Source organism: Oxyura jamaicensis, chromosome 2 (genome assembly GCF_011077185.1).
Source record: "Oxyura jamaicensis isolate SHBP4307 breed ruddy duck chromosome 2, BPBGC_Ojam_1.0, whole genome shotgun sequence".
NCBI classification, from domain to species: Eukaryota; Metazoa; Chordata; class Aves; order Anseriformes; family Anatidae; genus Oxyura; species Oxyura jamaicensis.
In genome coordinates this window covers 26,044,369-26,064,148 of record NC_048894.1, presented here as the reverse complement: position 1 = coordinate 26,064,148, position 19,780 = coordinate 26,044,369, and the positions used below count along the sequence as shown (strand labels likewise).

The following is a 19,780-nucleotide window of genomic DNA, read 5'->3' as shown; positions in this document are numbered from 1 at the left end:
GTTTATGAAGTTCTCACTTTAGGGCCACCCAATGTGTCAGCCAGAACTTAATCAAGATAACCAATATTCAGATACTATAAACTTTGCCACATGTATTTTTAAACTTTGCAGTTTCCACAACTGAAACACCACCAAGAAAAAAGCAGTAAAGCACATGGAACCAGATCTGAAATCTACAATAATGATCTGATGGTAAGTTTTTTGGTAATTGTGATTTGTCTTTTTACTTCTCCTCTCCCATTTTGCTTGATTTTTAGAGAAAATCAGTGGGAGCTCCCACACAATTTTGCTCCTCCTTCCTTAGCAAATGCTTAATCTGTATTTATGAAACAAAACTTGGGGCTAATGAAGTACAGCATTTATTATATTATTTTGTGGGACGTCAGATAGATGTGACAGAAGATCTATTATTCCATCAGAAAAGAAATCACTACTGATATGCAAAAGCAACCTTACATTCACAAAAATTTCTTGAAGAAATGAAATGTGTGCTTCTGGCAATGATAAGTACTCAAAATGCCATGAGCTGGTATATGTGAATGGTATGGTGGGCATTCAAACAGAAGAGTTCACTTCACTAAAACAGCCAAAAATCAAAAAAGCAAAGCATGCTTTATTAGAAAGAATGCATTCATTATGGCAGAACTGAATGCTTCACAGTATGCTCCTCTTAAATACCTAGAGGTGGTTCTGGAGATATACCAATGCTCTGTAACAAAGCTTCTGTCTCTCTTCTTTTGCGGTCTAGGTCAGAATCTTCTTGAGCTGGTTCCTTCTTTTGCTGTAGATCAGCCTGAATTTAAAAAAAAAAAAAAAAAAAATGTTTCATCCACATAGAATGGATTTCTCAGGCCTACTGGAACCCAGAAAAAGGAGAAGCAACATCTGCATTTGCCAGAATCCCTTATATTTGGCTCACCATTCTCCAGTTTAGCAGGGCAGATGGAGAAAAGTGGTACCCCAACCTAGTAGTTAGAGCAGTCCATTGAAAGAACCAGGCTTGCTGCCCTTCTCCCAAGCACATGAGAAAACTGAACCCATTTTCTACTTCATAGTCTGGTGCAGTAACCAGTAGGCTGCAACACAAAGCACAGTTGGCTGTGTCTATCATTTTATCATGCCTGAAATATACCAGTTCCAGCAGAGTTCTTATAGACAATGTCTGGAGGCACCTGCCTCTGTATTTTGGATCCTATGTTTACTAGGATACATGGGACTTGCACAGCTCCCCAGTCTGCTGTTGATACTGGTGTACTGGTGTAAGTACAATGGCAAACCTACAAGTTCAGAAGCATCTCCATCTTCTCCAGTTTGGATCTAGCAAAGACAGAGGAAAACTCTCTGACTTTTACAGACAAAGAAAATACCACAGCTCAGCTCTACCCATGAGCTAGCTTGAAGTATCTCATAGTACATGAGGTTTTAGACAACTCTTCTGCAAAATCTACTCATCTAACTGAATGTTAGACTTCATTCCTGAAGACCAGAAACTTCAAAATCAGGCAGCATAGCACATTTATGGTGTCACACTCAGGCACTACAGAGTAATTTGTAGAGCTGGGTGTCCTTAGCTGGATTTAGCTATATGGGCCGATGGAAAGTTTCAACCCCAGCAGGATCTCCACAAGACGTAAAACCAGAGGCAGGGGACAAAGAAAAGAACTTAATAGGTTCTTTGAGACGTTAGCTTGTCTCCCATCTCTCTAATTCATTAACAGGCTAGTAATAAACACTGCAAATGTTAACATTTAAAGTCTTGTTTACAGAGGACTCCCATAGTGCCTCTAGGAGCCTCACTGGGATGTGTGTCGGTAATTGCACAAAAATGTCTCAAATGAAAAAGGATTAAAAAGACAACCAAAACTGGAACGTGGATTTCTTGGATCACATCACATTTCCACAGTAATTCCATGAAATTCATGTACAATATTAAAGTGTCAGTTTAAAAGGAAACCAGTTATTAGTAAAGGATAACAGGTGCTTTAAACTATGGTAAGTGTTGACATTTGAAGGAAAAGAAACATAATCACTTAATGCTTCTCTGACTTTGCATGAAAATGAATATCCACTCCCTGTCAATTCTCACCTCTATTCCACTAAGTGACTGAATAAAAAGAAGTACAAATCCCTTAATGAAAAACCTAATGCATATTGTCAAGGACAAATAAACTAATATGTCAATCAAACTTTAGCAGAACTGAAAGATGCACCCATGCCAGAAGATGAAAATGCAATTGCAATTATGTTATACTTTACTGGAGAATAATAATTGTAAATCTTTTGCCTTAGCCAGTAATCAGGCAGGTCTTCTGAAAACAAAATACATATTTAGATTGTAATGGCTTCAAAAAAATGTAAGACATCTTTCTGTTTTTCTGCACTCTTTACTCCCTTTCCATTGAAGGAAAGCCCAGGAAAAAGCATCGTGGCAAATCAATTTTTCTTTCTACACACACATACACATCATGTTGTCTAAACTGCTGTCATCTGACAGCATGTTGGTTTTAAAAGCAATACCCTCATCCCAACTTTCTTGACAAAAATAAGCATTTTGATTTTAAGGTCAGACTGATGTGGGTTTCAGGATCTCATTCCACATGACAGATACCTTGGAGTATACAATACTCAGCAAGACCATCCTGCAGACATGAGCAGGCACTCTGCATATTTACCTCTTTCTTCTTCCTTTCTTCTTCCTTCCGTTTCTTTTCTTCTCTTATCTGAGCCAAACGCTGCTTTTTGCGCTCAAGTTCTGCTTTTAAATCGCTTTTGTCTGACATTTTGATTCTGCTGGAAACAAAATATGGAAACCAATGTGAAAACAAAAATAAACACCTTCCTTATCTACTGAAAAAAAAAAAAAAAAAACAAACAAAAAAAAACAACCAACACACATGCTTATATCAAAAATATCAAAAATAGAACTTCTAAAATTGCTACAAATATACTCCTACATAAATGCTGGCCCTTGGAATACATCATAGCAAGCAGGGTATTTGTTTTGCAATTTTATTTCAAGAAGTCAGACCAGAACATCACCAACCATGGAATATATTTCCAAATTGTCTTTATCAGAAAACCACCTTTGTGAAGCAAACCCATTTTTGTCTGCTGTTCAAACTAATGCTTTAATGCTTGTGTGCACTGAAACTGATGTCTTTTGACTTTCATCAGCTTCAGCATCTCTGCCAGCCTGTCCGACCCAGGTCCATAAACAGATTTTGATTTTAGGTACCTGAAAGAGATGTGCCCCAAGCAGCCCGCTGTATCCTAGACAACTAGGAATTTTAATGGCAAAAACTGGAAAATCTTGTAGCTTTTGCTTCTGTACATGCCTTGAGTGACTGCCATCCCAGCATTCCCTCCCATTCCACTTGCTCAGCCAGGCACAGCCCGGCAGCCCCGTTGCAGTACCCTCCACCCCTCATTCACCCCCCAGTGGAGCACGCCAACCCAGCTGTGGGCAGGAGACTCCTCCATGCTTTCCAAGGTAAGCTGGGACAATGCACCCAAAAGCCTGTGGACAAAGTACAAAACCAGGCAACCCAGCAAAGCTGAACTTGTCTTTAACAAGGTGGCACGTGGCTCTGCCGGCAGTCTTGTGCTCAGATCACCCTCCCAAGAGGCAGGAGGTGTGCCCCATGTTCCTGTGGGAACTCCAGTCAAACAAGCAAATCTGGCAAAAGTGCTTCTTAGCTACAAATAGACTCCCCCCTCCACCATTCAGTCTTAAACACAACTCTCTGTAGGAAAGTGATGTGAAGCCATGTTATGCTCGTCGTGTTGTGAAACTCAGCCAACCTACAGTGGTGTTACGTGAGCCTTGAAAAAGAAGAGTAGAGGGATATGAAGCCATATCATACGGAAACAGGGACAGATCTCTAAAGCTGTCAGATCTCTATGATACCAACCTTTTCCTACAGTTTTGAAACCTCACCAGTGTTTCCCAAATTCATAATTTAAGTCACAGATAATTTATTTCTTCTCCAACATCATAACATCTAACGTCATTATGGGCTGGCATTTAACTGTATCAGTACTGGTTTTCTTCTTCACAATTCACTTCAGACAGCCCTGGCTAATACAGACATCCAGAGAAATGAATGGAAATTAACCAGGCCTTCCTGTACTACTAATTCACACATCACTTACCACATCCCCCGCTGCAACTCAAAATCAATCAGGTCAATGGCAGCACCGCGTATACGCAATGGCAGTCTACTGTTTGCTCAATGCATGGGAAATTACACGGCAGCTCTCCATTAATACAAACGAGAACTCCATGAACATTATGCCCTGGGTTGGTTGATGACCAGAGAGTAAATAGAGGCACTAAAAATGATATGGTACTTTCACTCGTCATCAATTCCTCCTGCAGTCATATGTTTCCTTCTCCTCAAAATGCAAAAAGCATAATTAGCCGACGATGTGGAGGATACTGCCAAAAAACATCACCTGCATATTAAGAGGCCCAGATGTTTTGTTGTCTTTGCAAGCTTTTTCCTCTAATGAGAGAGCAGAGTACAACTTGGAACCATAAAAAGAAATTTCAGTGCAAATGGCAGGTGTAAGAGCAGCCTGAGGGATGCCGGAGGAGTGTCTGTGTGCAGAGCACACCACGGGTGCTGATGCTCACCAGCCAAACACCCAGCTGAAGCCCACCTGCAGGAGTTACACCCGTCCTGCTCAGGACCATTGCAGACTGTGCACTTACTGCAGCAGGGCTGCCCTTTCTGGCATGGGACCTGCTTGCCTTTCCCAGCTCAGGGCCTCCTGGTTCAACCTACAGCAACTCACAGTACATGGTACAGCAGGAAGGATATTAAACAATGAACAAACCCCACCACCAGCTGCACTAGAGGACGACCATTTTTTTTATTCCTCCCTCACTCCGATCCTACTCATGATGATCTTTGAGCCATACTCTTGGGAGTCTGAGAAAGAGAAATCAAAACTCTCAGGAAATTTGCATTTGGTATCAATAAAACTAAGCAACAGCACCTTGGACAACATTAATTTGTGTGCAGATATTTAAGTGAGAAGTGCCTGGAGATTTTTAATGACAGTGTAAGTAGTATTTTGCCTACCAGCCTGCTCAGGATTTGCGGGTCTCTCAGATATGGTTGAAATCCCTTTTGAAGATATTTTCCTAATCTTTTGTACACATTTGAATTCTTATTATGAAGTTTCCCAACCAAGCCCTTTGGACTAGATAGAGTTTTTGCATCCTTTTAGTTCTGCAGTTTGGCAACAGAAAGCAAAATCCCGTTTCTATGCAGAAAATATGCAAATGCATTTTAAAGCTTATGACAGAAACCCGGAGGGCTTGGCATCCCTTTCAAGCTGTTTGTCAGATATCAATGAATGGCTTTCTAAAAATTCATTCCCTTAATGTCAGGGAAACTAACTTTTCCTCTGATTTAGGCATCAGCTACTTAATGCCTGGCCCTTCTTTACAATGCTCCAGTCAGGGTGATCAAACTCTATTATAGATTTGCCCTATTTTTAACGAGACAAAACTTAAATACAACAAAGTAGATGTATTTAATTTCTTTCAAAGAATGTATCCAGTTTGGGGTTACAGAAATAATTCAATCTCAAGTTACTTTCTTCCTGCATATAGTCAGTCATTCCTTAGCTACCCCAACCAGCTTATCAGCCTGCAAATTTGCCACTTACGGTTTTAGCACAGATTGAACACCACGCATAAGTGACCACCTTTCTCAGAGGTCACCAAGTCAGCAGTTAGCAAAGAGGAAGTGTGCCGATGTACTCGTCCCTCTGTTTGGCACTACCCATGGAGTTAACAGTCTGTATTCATTACCAGGAACAAATTCTTAATAATTGTCATTCTGTGTGCCAAATGGAAGAGAGATAAAGGCAAACATTAAAAATTATCTATTTTACATTCTCTGTGGTGCTGAATATCAGCCCCAAGGCTCATGCATGACCTAATCTTCCACAGCCCAGGAGAAGCTGGTCAGAAGGAAACAGTAAGGGGCACATTTTGGAGTGAAGCCATTGAAACACCTGCCTGACAGAAGGAGCACACTGGATTTAAGACACTGAAGATTGCATTAAATGTAGAAATAGTTCTCATAGCAGGGCAGCAGCCTCAGACTTCCCTCTTCAAGGGAAGTGCATTATCTTGGATCCAATTTTATTTTATTTGGCCCAGTTAACTCCCAAGTGACATTGTTTCAAAAGGAGAGTGCTCCCAGCCCAGCCCAGCTCACAGCCCAAGTGCTGAGGCAGGTTCTTGAGATGTGGCTGGACGTGAGCTGCCTTGCATGGAGAAGCTTGCACTTCCCATACCCTAAGGGAATTCTCCTTTCTTTGAACCACTGGATACAAGAGTCTGCTCCGCCTGGCATGATTTTTAATGAAACTTGACTGTTGTATTTCAAACTGTCAGTTTCCCCTGCAAGAATCCTATAAGCCCCAGAGTCCTCTCTCAGGCGTGGAAATAAAGCCAATTCCACTTACACATGACATCCGACAGCAGCCACCTGGGTGTGTGCAGATGCAGAGCTGAGGCTCCTGAGGACTGCACTTTTGGGCTCCTGGGCTTATCTCACTGTGTCTGCACATTCACAGCGTGAATGCAGAGCTAGCCTTACTATCAGTGCAGGTGTAGTCAAAAGAGACCGGGCATCCTAGGATGTGATTCTGCTTTGCCTGAAGCAGGTGTCTTTAAAAGAGATTTAGATTAATCATGCCCCAAAGCTGCCCGCTTCTCCCCAGTGACGATAAAGGGCCCTGGATTAGTAAAGTTCTCAAAATCACCATTGCAATTGTCTCAAAGTGGGTGAGAGGAATCGCGTCCCTCCTTTCCCTCCAACAGCTCCTGTTACACTGTCAGTGGGTGAAACAAGTCCTTTGGAAGGCCATCTACAGTAACCTTCAAATAATAATGGTGTTTGTGCAAACTTCTCTGCTACAGGGGGCGTAGGCAGAACTACTCCATTACCCGTATCACACTGGTGGCAACATCTCATGACCATTTCCCTTGTGGCAACAGTAAGCACATAAGCATGGAAGATGCAAGTAATAATCGTGTTTTACCCTTGGTTTGACTAAAAGCCATGCAAGTCCCTTTATAGGTACAAGCCAGTAGGCATTACAGTTTTACAACAAGCTTCAAGGACTTTATTAATTATCATCACCACGATATTTGAGCAGGTATTTTTATGAACCATTTCTAGCAGAACTTAACAGCAAGAACCGCAGACACCTAAAGAGATCTACTACACCTGCAGAGCTAAGAAATTGACATTTGCCAGAGTTTGCCTCAAGTTACAGAGGTAGAAGCAGTGGTAGCTCAGGTACTTGTGGACCCGTGGACTATACTCAGTCCATAGCTTGGAGTGAATATACAAAACAAGAAGCATAAAGTGCACAACGGATGGTGAATAGAGGAAACACAAAGTCAAAGAAGATGATGACAGTCCAAATTTTTTATAAGCAGAAAAAGGAAATAAGGTATAACATCTCCCTCCTCTTAAAGCCTGTACTTTCCTAGAATAGCATCTTGTCTGTATGCCATCACCAAGCTCATCTTGAAAGAAATGTCAGTTCCCAAAGCTAGTAGGAGATAAAAAAGCCTACAGATTTTATTGCTTCCTGGCAATTGGGGATTTTTTACATGCTGTTCATTCAGTAGGCTGCACTGCAGTAGAGCTATATTCACCACTTCATAAGCCTCAAAGTCTTTTCTGTTTTGTGATTTCCTATGTTGTCTTCTGTGATAATCTCCACCTGCGATTATCAAAGAGGTTAATCAAACACCGTTACATACAGCATTAGTCAGCATATATAGCTAACCATAACTGGTTAGTTAATACACTTTTCTAAAATAAATAAGCAAGATCTAATACCTGTAGATGCTTTACATGTACTATTTAAATGCTTTAATAAAAAGCAAGTTACTCGTGAGTCCAAAACTGCAAAATGTCTTTTGTTTGAAAGATTAATTTATGTTGCACAATAAAATATATTACTTGGCAATTCTTGTTTTTAAAGAATGGCTTTGCAGAGTGGGAGTACTACTACTATTGAAACTATTACAAATGGAATTTTCTACAGAAAGAAATGATTCGTTTCTATCATGGACCACATTCAGGTCTCTTTTGCAGAATCTAACACATTTCGTACAGTTAGGAGAATTATGCATTTTTACAATAGAAAACATATCCATGGGATCTACCTAGGACTTTTACATGTCAAAGTACAGATGCGAAATATGAATTATACAAAGCAGACAAACATCTTTGGTCTGCAAGAAACCAGAGGGAGCTGTTACCCTAGCATAAATGCATTCTAATCCATGGTATTCATTTTCAAACAGTGTTTGAAACACACTTCAATAGGCAAGAGGGGCTAGAAATATCATCTTGACAGCAGTTTTTAAGTAAATACATGAGCACCTATTTTCATCATGCATCAGAATATGCACTTGACATCAGTCACATAACATAAATATTTTTCATAGATAGACACATCAATGTTTGCTAGACCACAACAACAGGCAAATATTTGCAGATGCAAGAGCTTAGCAGCTGCAGTATTTTAAAGAGTCTCCTGTATGATGAATTCAGGGAAACTAAATAAAATTGGAGAGACTAAGATTTTTTTTTTACATAACCTTGAGGCAAAACAGACAGGCTTTTAACACTGCATCTGTGTATTTATCCATAAATAAAAGCAGTTGTTAAGTGTTAGATTTCAGAGAACTTAACGTTTTTATCCTTCAGCTTCTGCACATTTGTAGCAGATTGGCAAAGGTCTTGTACTTTGTTCTGTAAAGGTTTACAATCACAGCATCCAGAGGTTTGGTACTGTGCACCTCCTGGTTGCTATGCAACAGGTCAGTGCATCTCTAGCCTATTTATTTGGAGGCTGACAGGGTACAAGATATGTGCCCACAGCTGCTCAATTATGCTTTTGTTATAATCTATTCCCATTTAATTTTTTCACACTTGCTCTTCCATAATGGCTCTTCTACAAAAAGAACTCAGTTACAGTGCAGTTACAGGGTCCCTACAAAGCAGAATAGAAGCAAAGCTCTTCTATTGCCCATTCTCCTGGCACTAGGCTTAGGGGCAATGAAGCATCTCCTGTGCATCATCCTGTTCTCTCGTGCCTCCTCATTCTCTTAAATTTACCATGACCTTTTCAATTCCAGCAAGCATAGTTCCACAGAAGAGCCATCAGAGTTGAAGAGAACAAGCTGCTGGCGACAACCTGCTAGAGATAAGTAAGAAAAATGCAGCATTCCAGCTAGAACTATAAAGAATTTAAGTATTACATAATAACAGGTCACTGCAGCAAAGCTGCTGCCTATCTCCTAGTAAATATCCTTCCTTTATATTGAGTCGCACAGAACTCTCTGGATATACCACCTCAAAGCAAGTAAATTGTAAAACAGGTCTTTTAAACTGCCTTAGATTTCCCCCCAGTGAACATTAACAAGCATAGCTACAACTGCACAATGACCTCACGTGGTGCTGGATATGACCCTCAACGATGCAGCAAACACTGACCTGTACCTCCTCAGGATCCGGCTCGGCAATACTGCCCTGGTTGTAAAGAGTGGAGTTTTATAATAAAACTATCAGCTGCATGCCTGATGACATTTTGACCTTGTGGAATACAAGATTTCTGGGTATTCTTGGTCATTTCCCTCTGCGTCTGTTTCTGTTACATTTACTGTTTGGCTGTGTGTTATCTGTTCCATGCTACCTTTTGCAACTTTCCCAGTTTGCTTCAGAAAGGAACTGGAGAACCTGGCAAGATGAAGAACTTTTGATATTCAAAGAGAACCAAATGCACGCTATAAACTGGTGTGATTTTAGAGACGGATAATGTGAAAGACATGACAAAATCTAATCCACAGCTGGATATCACTTGTCTGGACAAATAAGCACCCAATATTTCATGTTTCTAATTTCCATTTCTTCTGTGTCTTTTTGTATAAGACTCATATTTCAATGATATCTGCTGCTAATAGACCACCACCTCTTCACAACCTATACTGAATATTTGGTTCTACACAGATCTTCACTGTAACAGAACCAAAGTGCCTCCCAGGAGCATACTAACAGCTAATGTAGAACTACACTTCAAGCTGTCTGTTAGTCTCTCCTGAAGTTGAATCACGATTCATCTTCTCCATCCTGCAAACACTTCAGACATTAAAACATATACTTCCATTCCTTACTGGGGAATGGAAGCAGAATGGGAATGAGGAATGGAAATAGAAGTGATCTCTCTGACTTTTCTACCTACCTCTAGCAATAATCCCAGTGGTGTATGGCCAGCAACCTGGTACTTCAAGCCATTTACCCAAATGTGAAAAATGCACGATCTCGTCTCTGCTTCTGAGCCCGGTTATGACAACTGCCAGGCAGATATCAAAGAAGAAGGTATGCTGCTAACATGCAGGTTTTATTGGAAAACTTACCCAGATATCAGTTCTCTCTTAAAACAAAAATATACTTTGCTTTGAAGCTGATGTTTGTGAGTATGTAATTAGGCTAAAAACTCCACATACTGATTTAATCTCTGAAATCAATATACCTAAAGATTTAGAAAGTAGGCAATAACTCCTGCTGTAAGAAATATCTTGAATATCTCACACAATTTCTCATCGTTTTTAGGGAAGCAAAGTGGAAGGAACAACACTACCATTTCCCATGTACTTCCTAGTGTTTCCTCAACTGCAGTAAGAAAGTAACATGATGGACCACAGCCAGTCATCCCTGCTGATCCTCATATGTGGAATAAATATGCCAAGATAAAAATACAAGACTATAATGCAGATGTCTAACAGCGTATTTCCAAAGACATTTAAGAACTGTATATGAGAAGGGAATGAGAACCAAGTCCAGGATATCTATGCACTCTAACACTGGGAAGGTTTGGATCGTCTTTGAGCTTCATGTTCATCCAAAAACTTTGAGATTGCAGATTCAGATCTAATGACAGTCGATGAACTTTATTACATATTTGACCCAGAGATTGTACAATGTGATATTAAACCAGAGAAATATTATTTTGTGACATTCACTGTGATCCGTGCTTAAAGATCCAGCCAAGCTGAAGGTCGCGCTGCACTCAGTGCCACAAAGACAAGGGAAGGGATTCTTCCAGCCTTGATGAAGTTTTAATTCAAATAGCACTGACTTATTTCAGTTTTACCTAGGAAGATCTAAGGCAAATTAAGGCCAAGGGGTTAAAGCTTCTCAGGGGCTCGTTACTACAATGCTCAGCAAGTCCATTTTAGGGCATCTGATCCTATAAAGATCCCTTCTTCACCCCAGCGTCTTACGGATGTCCTGGAGTGAGAAGTTGTCGTGCTGAACAAGCTATGCCCGAGGCATGAAACTGGTTGGAAGCTCCACACCTCCCTCAGAGGCTGGTACGTTAGGCCTGCTAGAAGACTTTCAGACTGAAAGCCACCTGCCTAGCGTGGCTGTAGGCCAACAGGTGAGAAAGACGAGAGGCATGGGTAGTACTTTCCTAATCCCTGAAGCTATTTTCTAGTGTTTTATTTTCTGCCAGGATTCACTGGCCCAGGAGAAGCAAACGCAGGAGAGCAAACACTAGTCCCTAACGGAGGCCCCTAGGTTCTAGCCTTTGTTTCAGGGTTAGTTTATATTACACCCAACGACTGTTTAGCTTAAAGTACAACACTGTATTTAGTAGCTGGAGCCCAGGACTCCTTTCTTGCTGGGCGCTTGATGCAAGGAGATGGAGAGTGTTTTCTCTTGTTTCTCACATGCTTTGCTGTGCCCAAAGAAGCTTTAATACTTGTATGGAGCAGCTTCAGTAGGAAATACCGGGATGGTGCCTTCTGTGGAAGATATACATACAGATTGCTTATTAGAACACAGAAGTGGGCAACAATTTCTTTAAGGAAAGGCAAAAATGACCTGAGACTCCTTTACTTTAGGTGTGATGCCCTAAAATCAGGGAGTTCTAAACGCAGGAGCACATGCCACAGCTACAGTCTGGTAAGTGAGATCATGAAATGTAAACCACATCAAGCAGCCTAGGGGAGGCAGACAGCAGATACCAGGCTGTAGACTCTGGGGGCTCAAGGGTAAGAACATGTCCAGAGGCAGAATTCTAAGGCATTTTAGTTTTTAGAGGAGGTTTTTAGAGACTTTATGGGCTTCTAGAGCTAGGTGACAACTAAGCAGAGATTTTGAAGACTATATTTTGGAATTTGGTTTCTTCACCATTTCGTCAGTCTAGATTTACCTGAGCTGCCCAGGCACTGTAACTTTGAGTTTGGGGAATTGAGGTGCACAGCCCAGGTTAATGATGTGGCATGTTCTGCACTTCAGTCCCAGCTTCAGACCAAGGCAAGGCTGGCTGCACGTGATCTCTCCTTCCCCACACATATACATGTACCTCTCAAGTGCTCTCGAGTGGTCGCAGACACAAAGCCTTGCAAATGGGCTGACCAAGAGCAGAAGCAAACAAGTCCCTGGGCAATAGTGTCTCCAGAGTGCACTGCAACACTCCTCCAGAAGTAAGCCTTGGTACCTGACTCACCACGCTAGGACAGACTCCAGAATTTGAGCCCAGGACACCAGTCAGATGCCACCAGCTCTATTCAAAGAAAGAGCTCAGTGCTACAAATATTTGTGGAACAGACATTGACTTTTACTCGTGGTTCTCAAAATACAGGACCACTGCAGCCAGAAACCGGCCTGATCCCCATGCCTTGTCTCCAGCCACATTAAACTGTGAAATGTATGGGCTGACTGGTTCCCACAGTTCCTCCTGAGGGTTAAGAGGGGAGCACAACTGAAAAAGCCTAGAAATCATTGCAAAATCACGAGAGAACACCCAGGAGTAAATGTGTAATAGTTAACCCTTTAGCAAAAAATTACCTTTATGTGAAATGAGGAAACCCAGCAATCCTCTTGCTTTATAAATACATATAGGATTTCTTATCTTAAGAAAAATAATACAAGCATCTGAAAGGTCACTGACTTAAGTTATAGTTATATCTAATTCTTCACTTATTTTAGCGACATCAGAAACTTCCTTGAGAACTTTACTGAATCAACACGGAGAAGGCGTGATTTCACTGAAAGACTTAAAGACAACACCAAAATTGACTAATACTAATATTATACCATATTATAACTTTGTTTGAAAAGCCTCATGTGTCACAGTGGCTGCCTAATAGTTTTTTTTTACTTCCTTGTCCTCTGATTCACTGATACAATGTGAGTAAACAATAAAAAAGTATTTTGCACATAAAGGAAGGGCTGCTGTACAAAGTGTGGGGAACATTAGAATAAAGATGAAAAGACTTTTTTTAACCTTAGCTCCTTCCAAATAATATAATCTACTGTTATCTTTTGACTTCTACACTTTGAATGTACGAAAAAAACACACTATATTTTATAATTATCAGGTAAAAATAGTATTGAATTTGCACTTTTTAAAAAAATGCATTTGAAGAGACCCTGGCCGGCTAAGAAACTAGGCTTTCCCATGTTTTCTTGCTATTAATCAATTTTCCATGAAAAAGAAAATGTTGTGGGAAATAATGGGACAGTTTTCCCACGGGCTCTTTCAGTCCAAACAGAGAATGGCATCACTGTTTTTTTGTCTCCAGTACAATACCCTCCTATCCCATCAGCACAATTTTTTTTGTATTATTATTACTACTATGGAGATGCTGAAAGGCAGGAATACAACATTCACAGGCTTTGCCAAGTGCAGCAGATTATGTACATGAATAGCTAACTGCACACCAGGGGGTATGATTTAGGTCAGATTTCTTATTTCATTCCAAAAGGTTATAGATTTTTAAGCCATTCATTGTTTAATGCACCACACAGGTTACATCCATGCTCACATATAACATGAAGTATCTTTTCACAGATTTTTCCAGAAGTAATTTGTTTTCCTAGGCAATGAAGACTGGCAGAAGTTGATAGTCTGCAGCAAACTGCTATGAGAGTGTAACAGAGCACTATGAGTACTAGGAGCTAAAAAGAGGCAAAGAAAAAAAAAGAACTAATTTAGTGGCAAACAAAGAACTGAAATCCTTTAGGATTATGATACAAAAAACTTTCTGGTTCATCAACTGCTCAAAATGTAACTAGAAACAAACTCACCAAAAAAAATACAATGTCATATAACTTTGAATAGTGTGATTAATGAAAATGGTGATTCTCTTTTATTGCTTAAAGAGAAGACAAACATGTATTATGAAGGTAGTCATGAGTTTAAATAATTCCCCAACTTTGTTTGCACTATGAGAGTCAGAGAAGAGAAGCTTTTAAATGCTCAGTCTTTAAACCAGCATGGACAGCTTCAAACACTAGGAGCCATACTAGACAGCAGTCTGTTTTGTTTTGTTTTTAATTTGACCCTGTTTTGTTAAATATTTTAATTTCTCAAAATATACAATAGCAATCATTTGAAATGTCTTTGCCCCAATTACCAAGTGACCTGGTAACCACTCTGATCCTAACAGTGGTGGCCTAACGTGCAAAACATGAAACAAGGACATGCCTTGAATAGTATGGATTTAATACCACTGTCTCTGCCCTTTAAAAGCTAAGATCTGTGTTAATGGATACAGAGCAGAAGGGCTAAACAGTTTAAAGCAAGAGATCCATACTTTCCCTGCATGCGGTATAGGACCTCCAATGATTCACTCTAAACAGTAACAAAGCAGAGTCCAGGGGATAGCTTTTTCTGTTAAATTCAGCCTGAAAATATTTAAATCATGCATTACAACAGGCTTGAAGATACAAAGACACATAGATCCATATATCCTCTGTTACACTTATTTATATTTAATCATATTAGGCAGTTTTGTATCATTGCAGTATAACTCCCCATTGTTTGAACACAAAACCCACCATGTCTTCCTGCTGGACCAAAGTGAAAAATGAGGATAAATAACTGAGGAGCAAGATGTGGAATTCTACCTCAGCGCAGAAGGAAGGAAAAAATAATTAGCAACTAAAATCAGTTCTGTCCTAGGGAGAGAAGGCAAAAGAGAAGGGAAGACCAATGAGGAGGGAATGCGACATCAGTTTCAGCAAGAAGGAAAAGAAATCTAAAAAGGAGAAGATATCAATGGAAAAAAAAAAAAAAAAAAAAAAAAAAAAAAGCTACATCCTTCAACAATTGCCTGTGTTACTGTTTCCTGCTGAGTGGCAGTAAATGAGCCTTCTTCTGCTACTGAATTACTTCATAAATACCCTAGGGCAAAGCAGGGTCAGCCAGCAAGCACCTGGGGAAGCTTTAGTGTAGGACTGAACTAGGTCTGTAAGGACTTCAGGGAAGTTTGTACCTCAGGAGAATATACCCCAGTCTCTCCAGATCAGACAAATTGATCTGCAGGCATGGCAGCAGTGTTAAATATGAAAATAGAATAACATGTATTTTAACAGCCAAGAATCACAAGAGTCATCTGAGCAATCGTCAGGTAACACAGCTAATAGCATGCCGGTCAAAGCAGCATTTACACAAAGCCTCATCCAAAAACTTAAATCAATGCATTAACTCTTTTTGACTTCAGTAAGAGTTTGGAGATGTCTCATGGTCTTCAAACAATGTACATTGCCGTCTCCTGGCATCACTCTGGAGGCAAGGACATCATAGTCCTCACAGGTGGTGAGAGATGCCTCGTCTCTGTGAGATCTACACATCAGTCTGCTTCACATCTTCCTGAATCTCCTGCCATCTGCCTGGAAGTAGCCATTCCTCAGAGAAGTTGGCAAGATTACACCACCTAAAATGAACAGTATTGGAGGAGCAGGCTCATGTATACTGTGTAGTGCCTTATTTTGAGTGCTTGCAGATGGCCAAGTGAACAGCAGTGCCCAATGTCATGTTTGCCTAAAAAGAGCTAGCATGGTTTTAGATGGCTAATTACCAAGTAGCAAAACGGACATATTGTCTATACGAGACTCAGAGGGAGAGAGTGTCTCCCTCAGGCTGCCATTGCAGATTTTCATATGCCTTTTTTTTTTTTTTCTCCCCAGATTTTTCAAATTTTCTGTTTTTAAGCATGTCATTTCTGTACTACCATTCCCCCCTGCTTATACAGGTCAGCTGAGCAGAAGACCATACAGTCACTCATGTGGAAAGCAATCTCCCTTACAGATATATAAATGTGTGCTCACCTGTATAACCTGTGTTGCTCAGATGAACTAAAAACAGCTCCATTGGCAAAAGCGCAATTTTATTAATTCAAGATGCATCTGTACTAAGGGCACTTTGCCAGCACACTCCATCAGTATTCCTGCTGGAAAATGTCCCTTTTATATACACAAGCTACATCTACGGTCATCGTGGTTTGTTTCATTTAGGGGTTTTTAAATGAAAACATGCAAATATAAGAAGAGCATTGCACTGAGGCCAGAATGTCTGGCCGTGGCTGCAAAAAGACTGAGATCATACCTCTGCAGATACAAATATCCCCATGCACCTCAGTGGGGACTTCATTTTTTGTCCTCTCTAACTTCCCTGGAAATTACAGCCCAGGTGTAGGACAGCGAGGATCTTATTTTTAAGATCCCACCGTCACCTCCAAGTAGCAGCTCACATTGGCAGTAGACATGAGACTCTGAAAGATTCCTAATTACTATTTCTGTTGTTAGTCAAACCATGCCAAAGGAGCTCAACGAGGCACTTGAAATGTAGCACTAGTTAATAAGCCTGAGCAGTCCTAGAAACAGACCGTGAACACATTTTAAATCTCTGTGAGAGGAAGTCAAGTTTGAGGGGCTGAAAGATTCCACCTAATTACTTGAATCATTACTATAAATTGGTAAGGCTCTGACAAACAGCATAGATATTCTTTCTTTCTATAACCTCATATTTTCCTAGTTTGCTCCCTTATCTCTTTCCCTCTCAGCCCAGTCCACTGCAACGGTGAGACCTCTGCCGCAGCACATTGCATCCAGCTCTATCCAACATTCCCTCCCTCTCTTCTTCCAGACTGGAAAGCTGATAGCAGCAAGGAATGATTCTGTAAATCTGTCTTACAAAAGAAAAGAAGAAACAGCAAACCTGATCTATTAGTTTACTTGAAATCAAAGCAGCTAAGTTCTTGGTGCATCACTTAGAGTAGCTACGCTAAAGACAGCTGCTAAACCAAGGCTTTTATCTGTGAGAGACAACATAAAAGGAACCAGGAACCTGATGCTGGAAAAACACAAACTGGAAAACAAACAAATGCATTTCAATAATGAGAAAAAATGCTACTGAAAGGCACAAAGGACTGTAGCACACTGTCCTTTTTTCTACAGAAAAAGCTGGAAGGTCAGCTTCTTAATTTGGGACCTGCAGGGTACAAAAAAGTATTTGCTTGAATGTCATTTGAGTAATCAGATTTCCAAATTCTCAATAATCACTGCTTATGTAGGGTGTGGTTTACCACTGCTCCTTTAAGGAAGATTCTCCTCTTAAAGTGCGGTTAAGGAGGCACTGCAGTTATGGTAGTTTTAGGGTAGACTAATGTGTGGCAGAGGTGTTTAAAGCTAGGAAAAATATCACTAATCCAACCCTAAACAATCTCTTACACTTTCACTTATCTGGTATAATGTAAGCCCCTCGGAAGGCTTTCAAGTATCAAGGAAGAGGATAACAAATCACAGAACAGTCTGTGCACAGAGGAGGAGTGGAAGGTGCAACACATTTTGTATTTTCATGGACTACAAATTGATGTTTCTAGGAAGACAACATGGAGCAGCTAATGATTCAAGCACTCACAGGGACAAAGACCTGGGTGCAGCCCCAAGGCAGGGAATGAACACAATCATGTTGAAGAAAGCCATTCTTGCTGAGAAACACTACATAGAAATTATAGGAGGAATTTTATCCACCCTCATTGTGGAGACGCCCACTAGAGATATCCTCTGAAGTGGAAAGCAAGTAGAAAGAGCAACTTAAGAAAATCAGAAAGCAAAACACAAAACTTCTTCCTATTAATGTAACAAGAACAAATGAGGCACTTTAGCAAATCACATCAGTGGCAACAGCAGTGAAATTCCTCCCAGAGGCTCTGATAACACCAGCTATCAGGAGATAGATGCACAGTCCTGGGATTTGGATTTTCATTCTGAAACCAGATTTTGCAGCACCATGCTTCATAATATTTAGTGTAATTTCAGAGGTAATTCAATGGCCTCATGCAGAAACGAAGAGCTGACAAAACTCTATGTCAGGATAAATTACTAGGTGCAGTGCCAAAGCCACGTGCTGACTTCACATCAGGACTTTCCATTTCATCCCCTGAATAACAGCAGGTTACATTGCTCAGTGTGTTTAGGATCCTTTTTTTTAATGTAGTTACAGCTGAAATTTTTACTTTTTGCCAATGCTAATATTGATGGAGAAACACACTTTGTTCTGGTCAATGAAACAAGGGCTTTGTCTAGGGAATATCTGGGGGCCTTGCACTATCTGCTGACCCAGAGGCATTCCCGGGGGATATGACTGTAATAACATCCTTTTGAAAACGTATTCCAAGCGCTAGCAAAAAAAGGCCTCTCACCCTTTCAGGGAATTACCTTTGGAGCTAGAAATGATCTAATTCTCCATCTGCTGTCTTTGCAGACTTCAGCAAACCCTCTGTTGCTCACGCTGTGCAAAAAAATAAAAATCATGTATCTATATGAAAAAAATAAAGATGGAAAACTTTTTTTTTTTTTTTTTTTTTTTTTTTTTGTATCCCTCTTCTTTAACCTCCTCGGCGCTGGGGCACAGGCAGGGGAGGTTAAAGCCTGCGCCTGCCCCCCAGGCGGGCCGGGTCCGGGGTCGGGACCGGGATCAGGACCAGGACCGGGGCCGGGGCCGGGGCCGGTGCAGGTGCGGGGGGCCGGAGGGGTGCCGGCGGCCCTCCCTGCCGCTGCTTCCCCGGGGACAGGCGGAGCAGCCGCCCGGCCTCACCTCGCCCATCTCCCGCGGCCGGTGCCGGCCTCCCGGCACCCTGCGAGGAGGCAGCACCGAGGCTCCCCCGGCTCCCCCCGGCTCCCCCCGGCAGCCCCCGGCCGTGCCTCACCTCCGCCGGCCGCCCAAATGGCCGCTGCCTCCTTCTCCTCCTCCTCCTCCGCGGAGCGCGGTGCCGCCCGCTCCCGCAGCAGGACCGCCGGCTGAATGTGCTGTCTCACGCTGGACAGGCTCCTCCCGAGCGCTGCCGCCTTCCTCCTCCCGCCTCCTCCTCCTCTTCCTCCTCCTGCGCGCCCCCGGCAGCGACAGCCCCCGTCGTCGTTGTCGCCGCCGCCGCTCGCAGCCCCGCAGCCGGCGGGGCCGGGCCGGGCCGGGCGGGGCGGGGCGGGGCCGGGCCGCGGGGGCAGGTGGCGGCCCTGGCTGATGGTCCCCGGCCCGCCGCCAGCACCCGCCGGTCCCCCAGGCCCGGAGCCCCGAGGGTCGGGGCAAGCCCCGAGCCCCTCCTGGCCGCCAGCACCCGGCCCGCAGCTCCCCTCGGATGTCACCCCCGCGTTGGTGCAGCCTGAGGCACCATGGCAGCCCGGCTGCCAGCCCTACAGTGGCCTCACTATTGTCCTCTCAAGAGTCTAAGCATCACCCCCACAGCTGCCTCAGTGTCCCCCACGCCAGCCTGGCCAGCACCTCCACGCTGACCTAACCAGCAGCTCCACCACGGATTAACCATCACCCTCAAAACAGTCTATATGTCAGCCCCCTAATCACTACCCCACAGCCACCTCAACATCATCTCCATGGTGGCTTGCCCATCAGTGCGATCATAGCCTGGTCACATGTTGTGATA

General features: G+C 42.2%; 1 protein-coding gene across 10 annotated transcripts in view; it reads right to left on the bottom strand.

Annotated features, from left to right (window-relative positions):
- The window catches only part of DYNC1I1 (dynein cytoplasmic 1 intermediate chain 1), a 191,130-nt gene extending 171,887 nt beyond the window's left edge, over positions 1–19,243 (bottom strand). For 2 of the 10 annotated variants that reach the window (XM_035316827.1, XM_035316832.1), the window contains exons 1-4: positions 19,052–19,240; positions 18,561–18,633; positions 2,673–2,790; positions 679–793 (exon numbers count right to left, since the gene is read on the bottom strand). In XM_035316827.1, coding sequence (XP_035172718.1) covers positions 679–793; positions 2,673–2,780 — 223 coding nt within the window. In that variant the 5' untranslated portion in view covers positions 2,781–2,790; positions 18,561–18,633; positions 19,052–19,240. Of the gene's footprint in view, positions 1–678; positions 794–2,672; positions 2,791–18,544; positions 18,634–19,051 lie in introns of all 10 variants that reach the window. The other 8 variants (XM_035316833.1, XM_035316835.1, XM_035316831.1 and 5 more) reach the window with 6 other exon arrangements.
- Between the last annotated feature and the right edge of the window lie 537 nt (positions 19,244–19,780).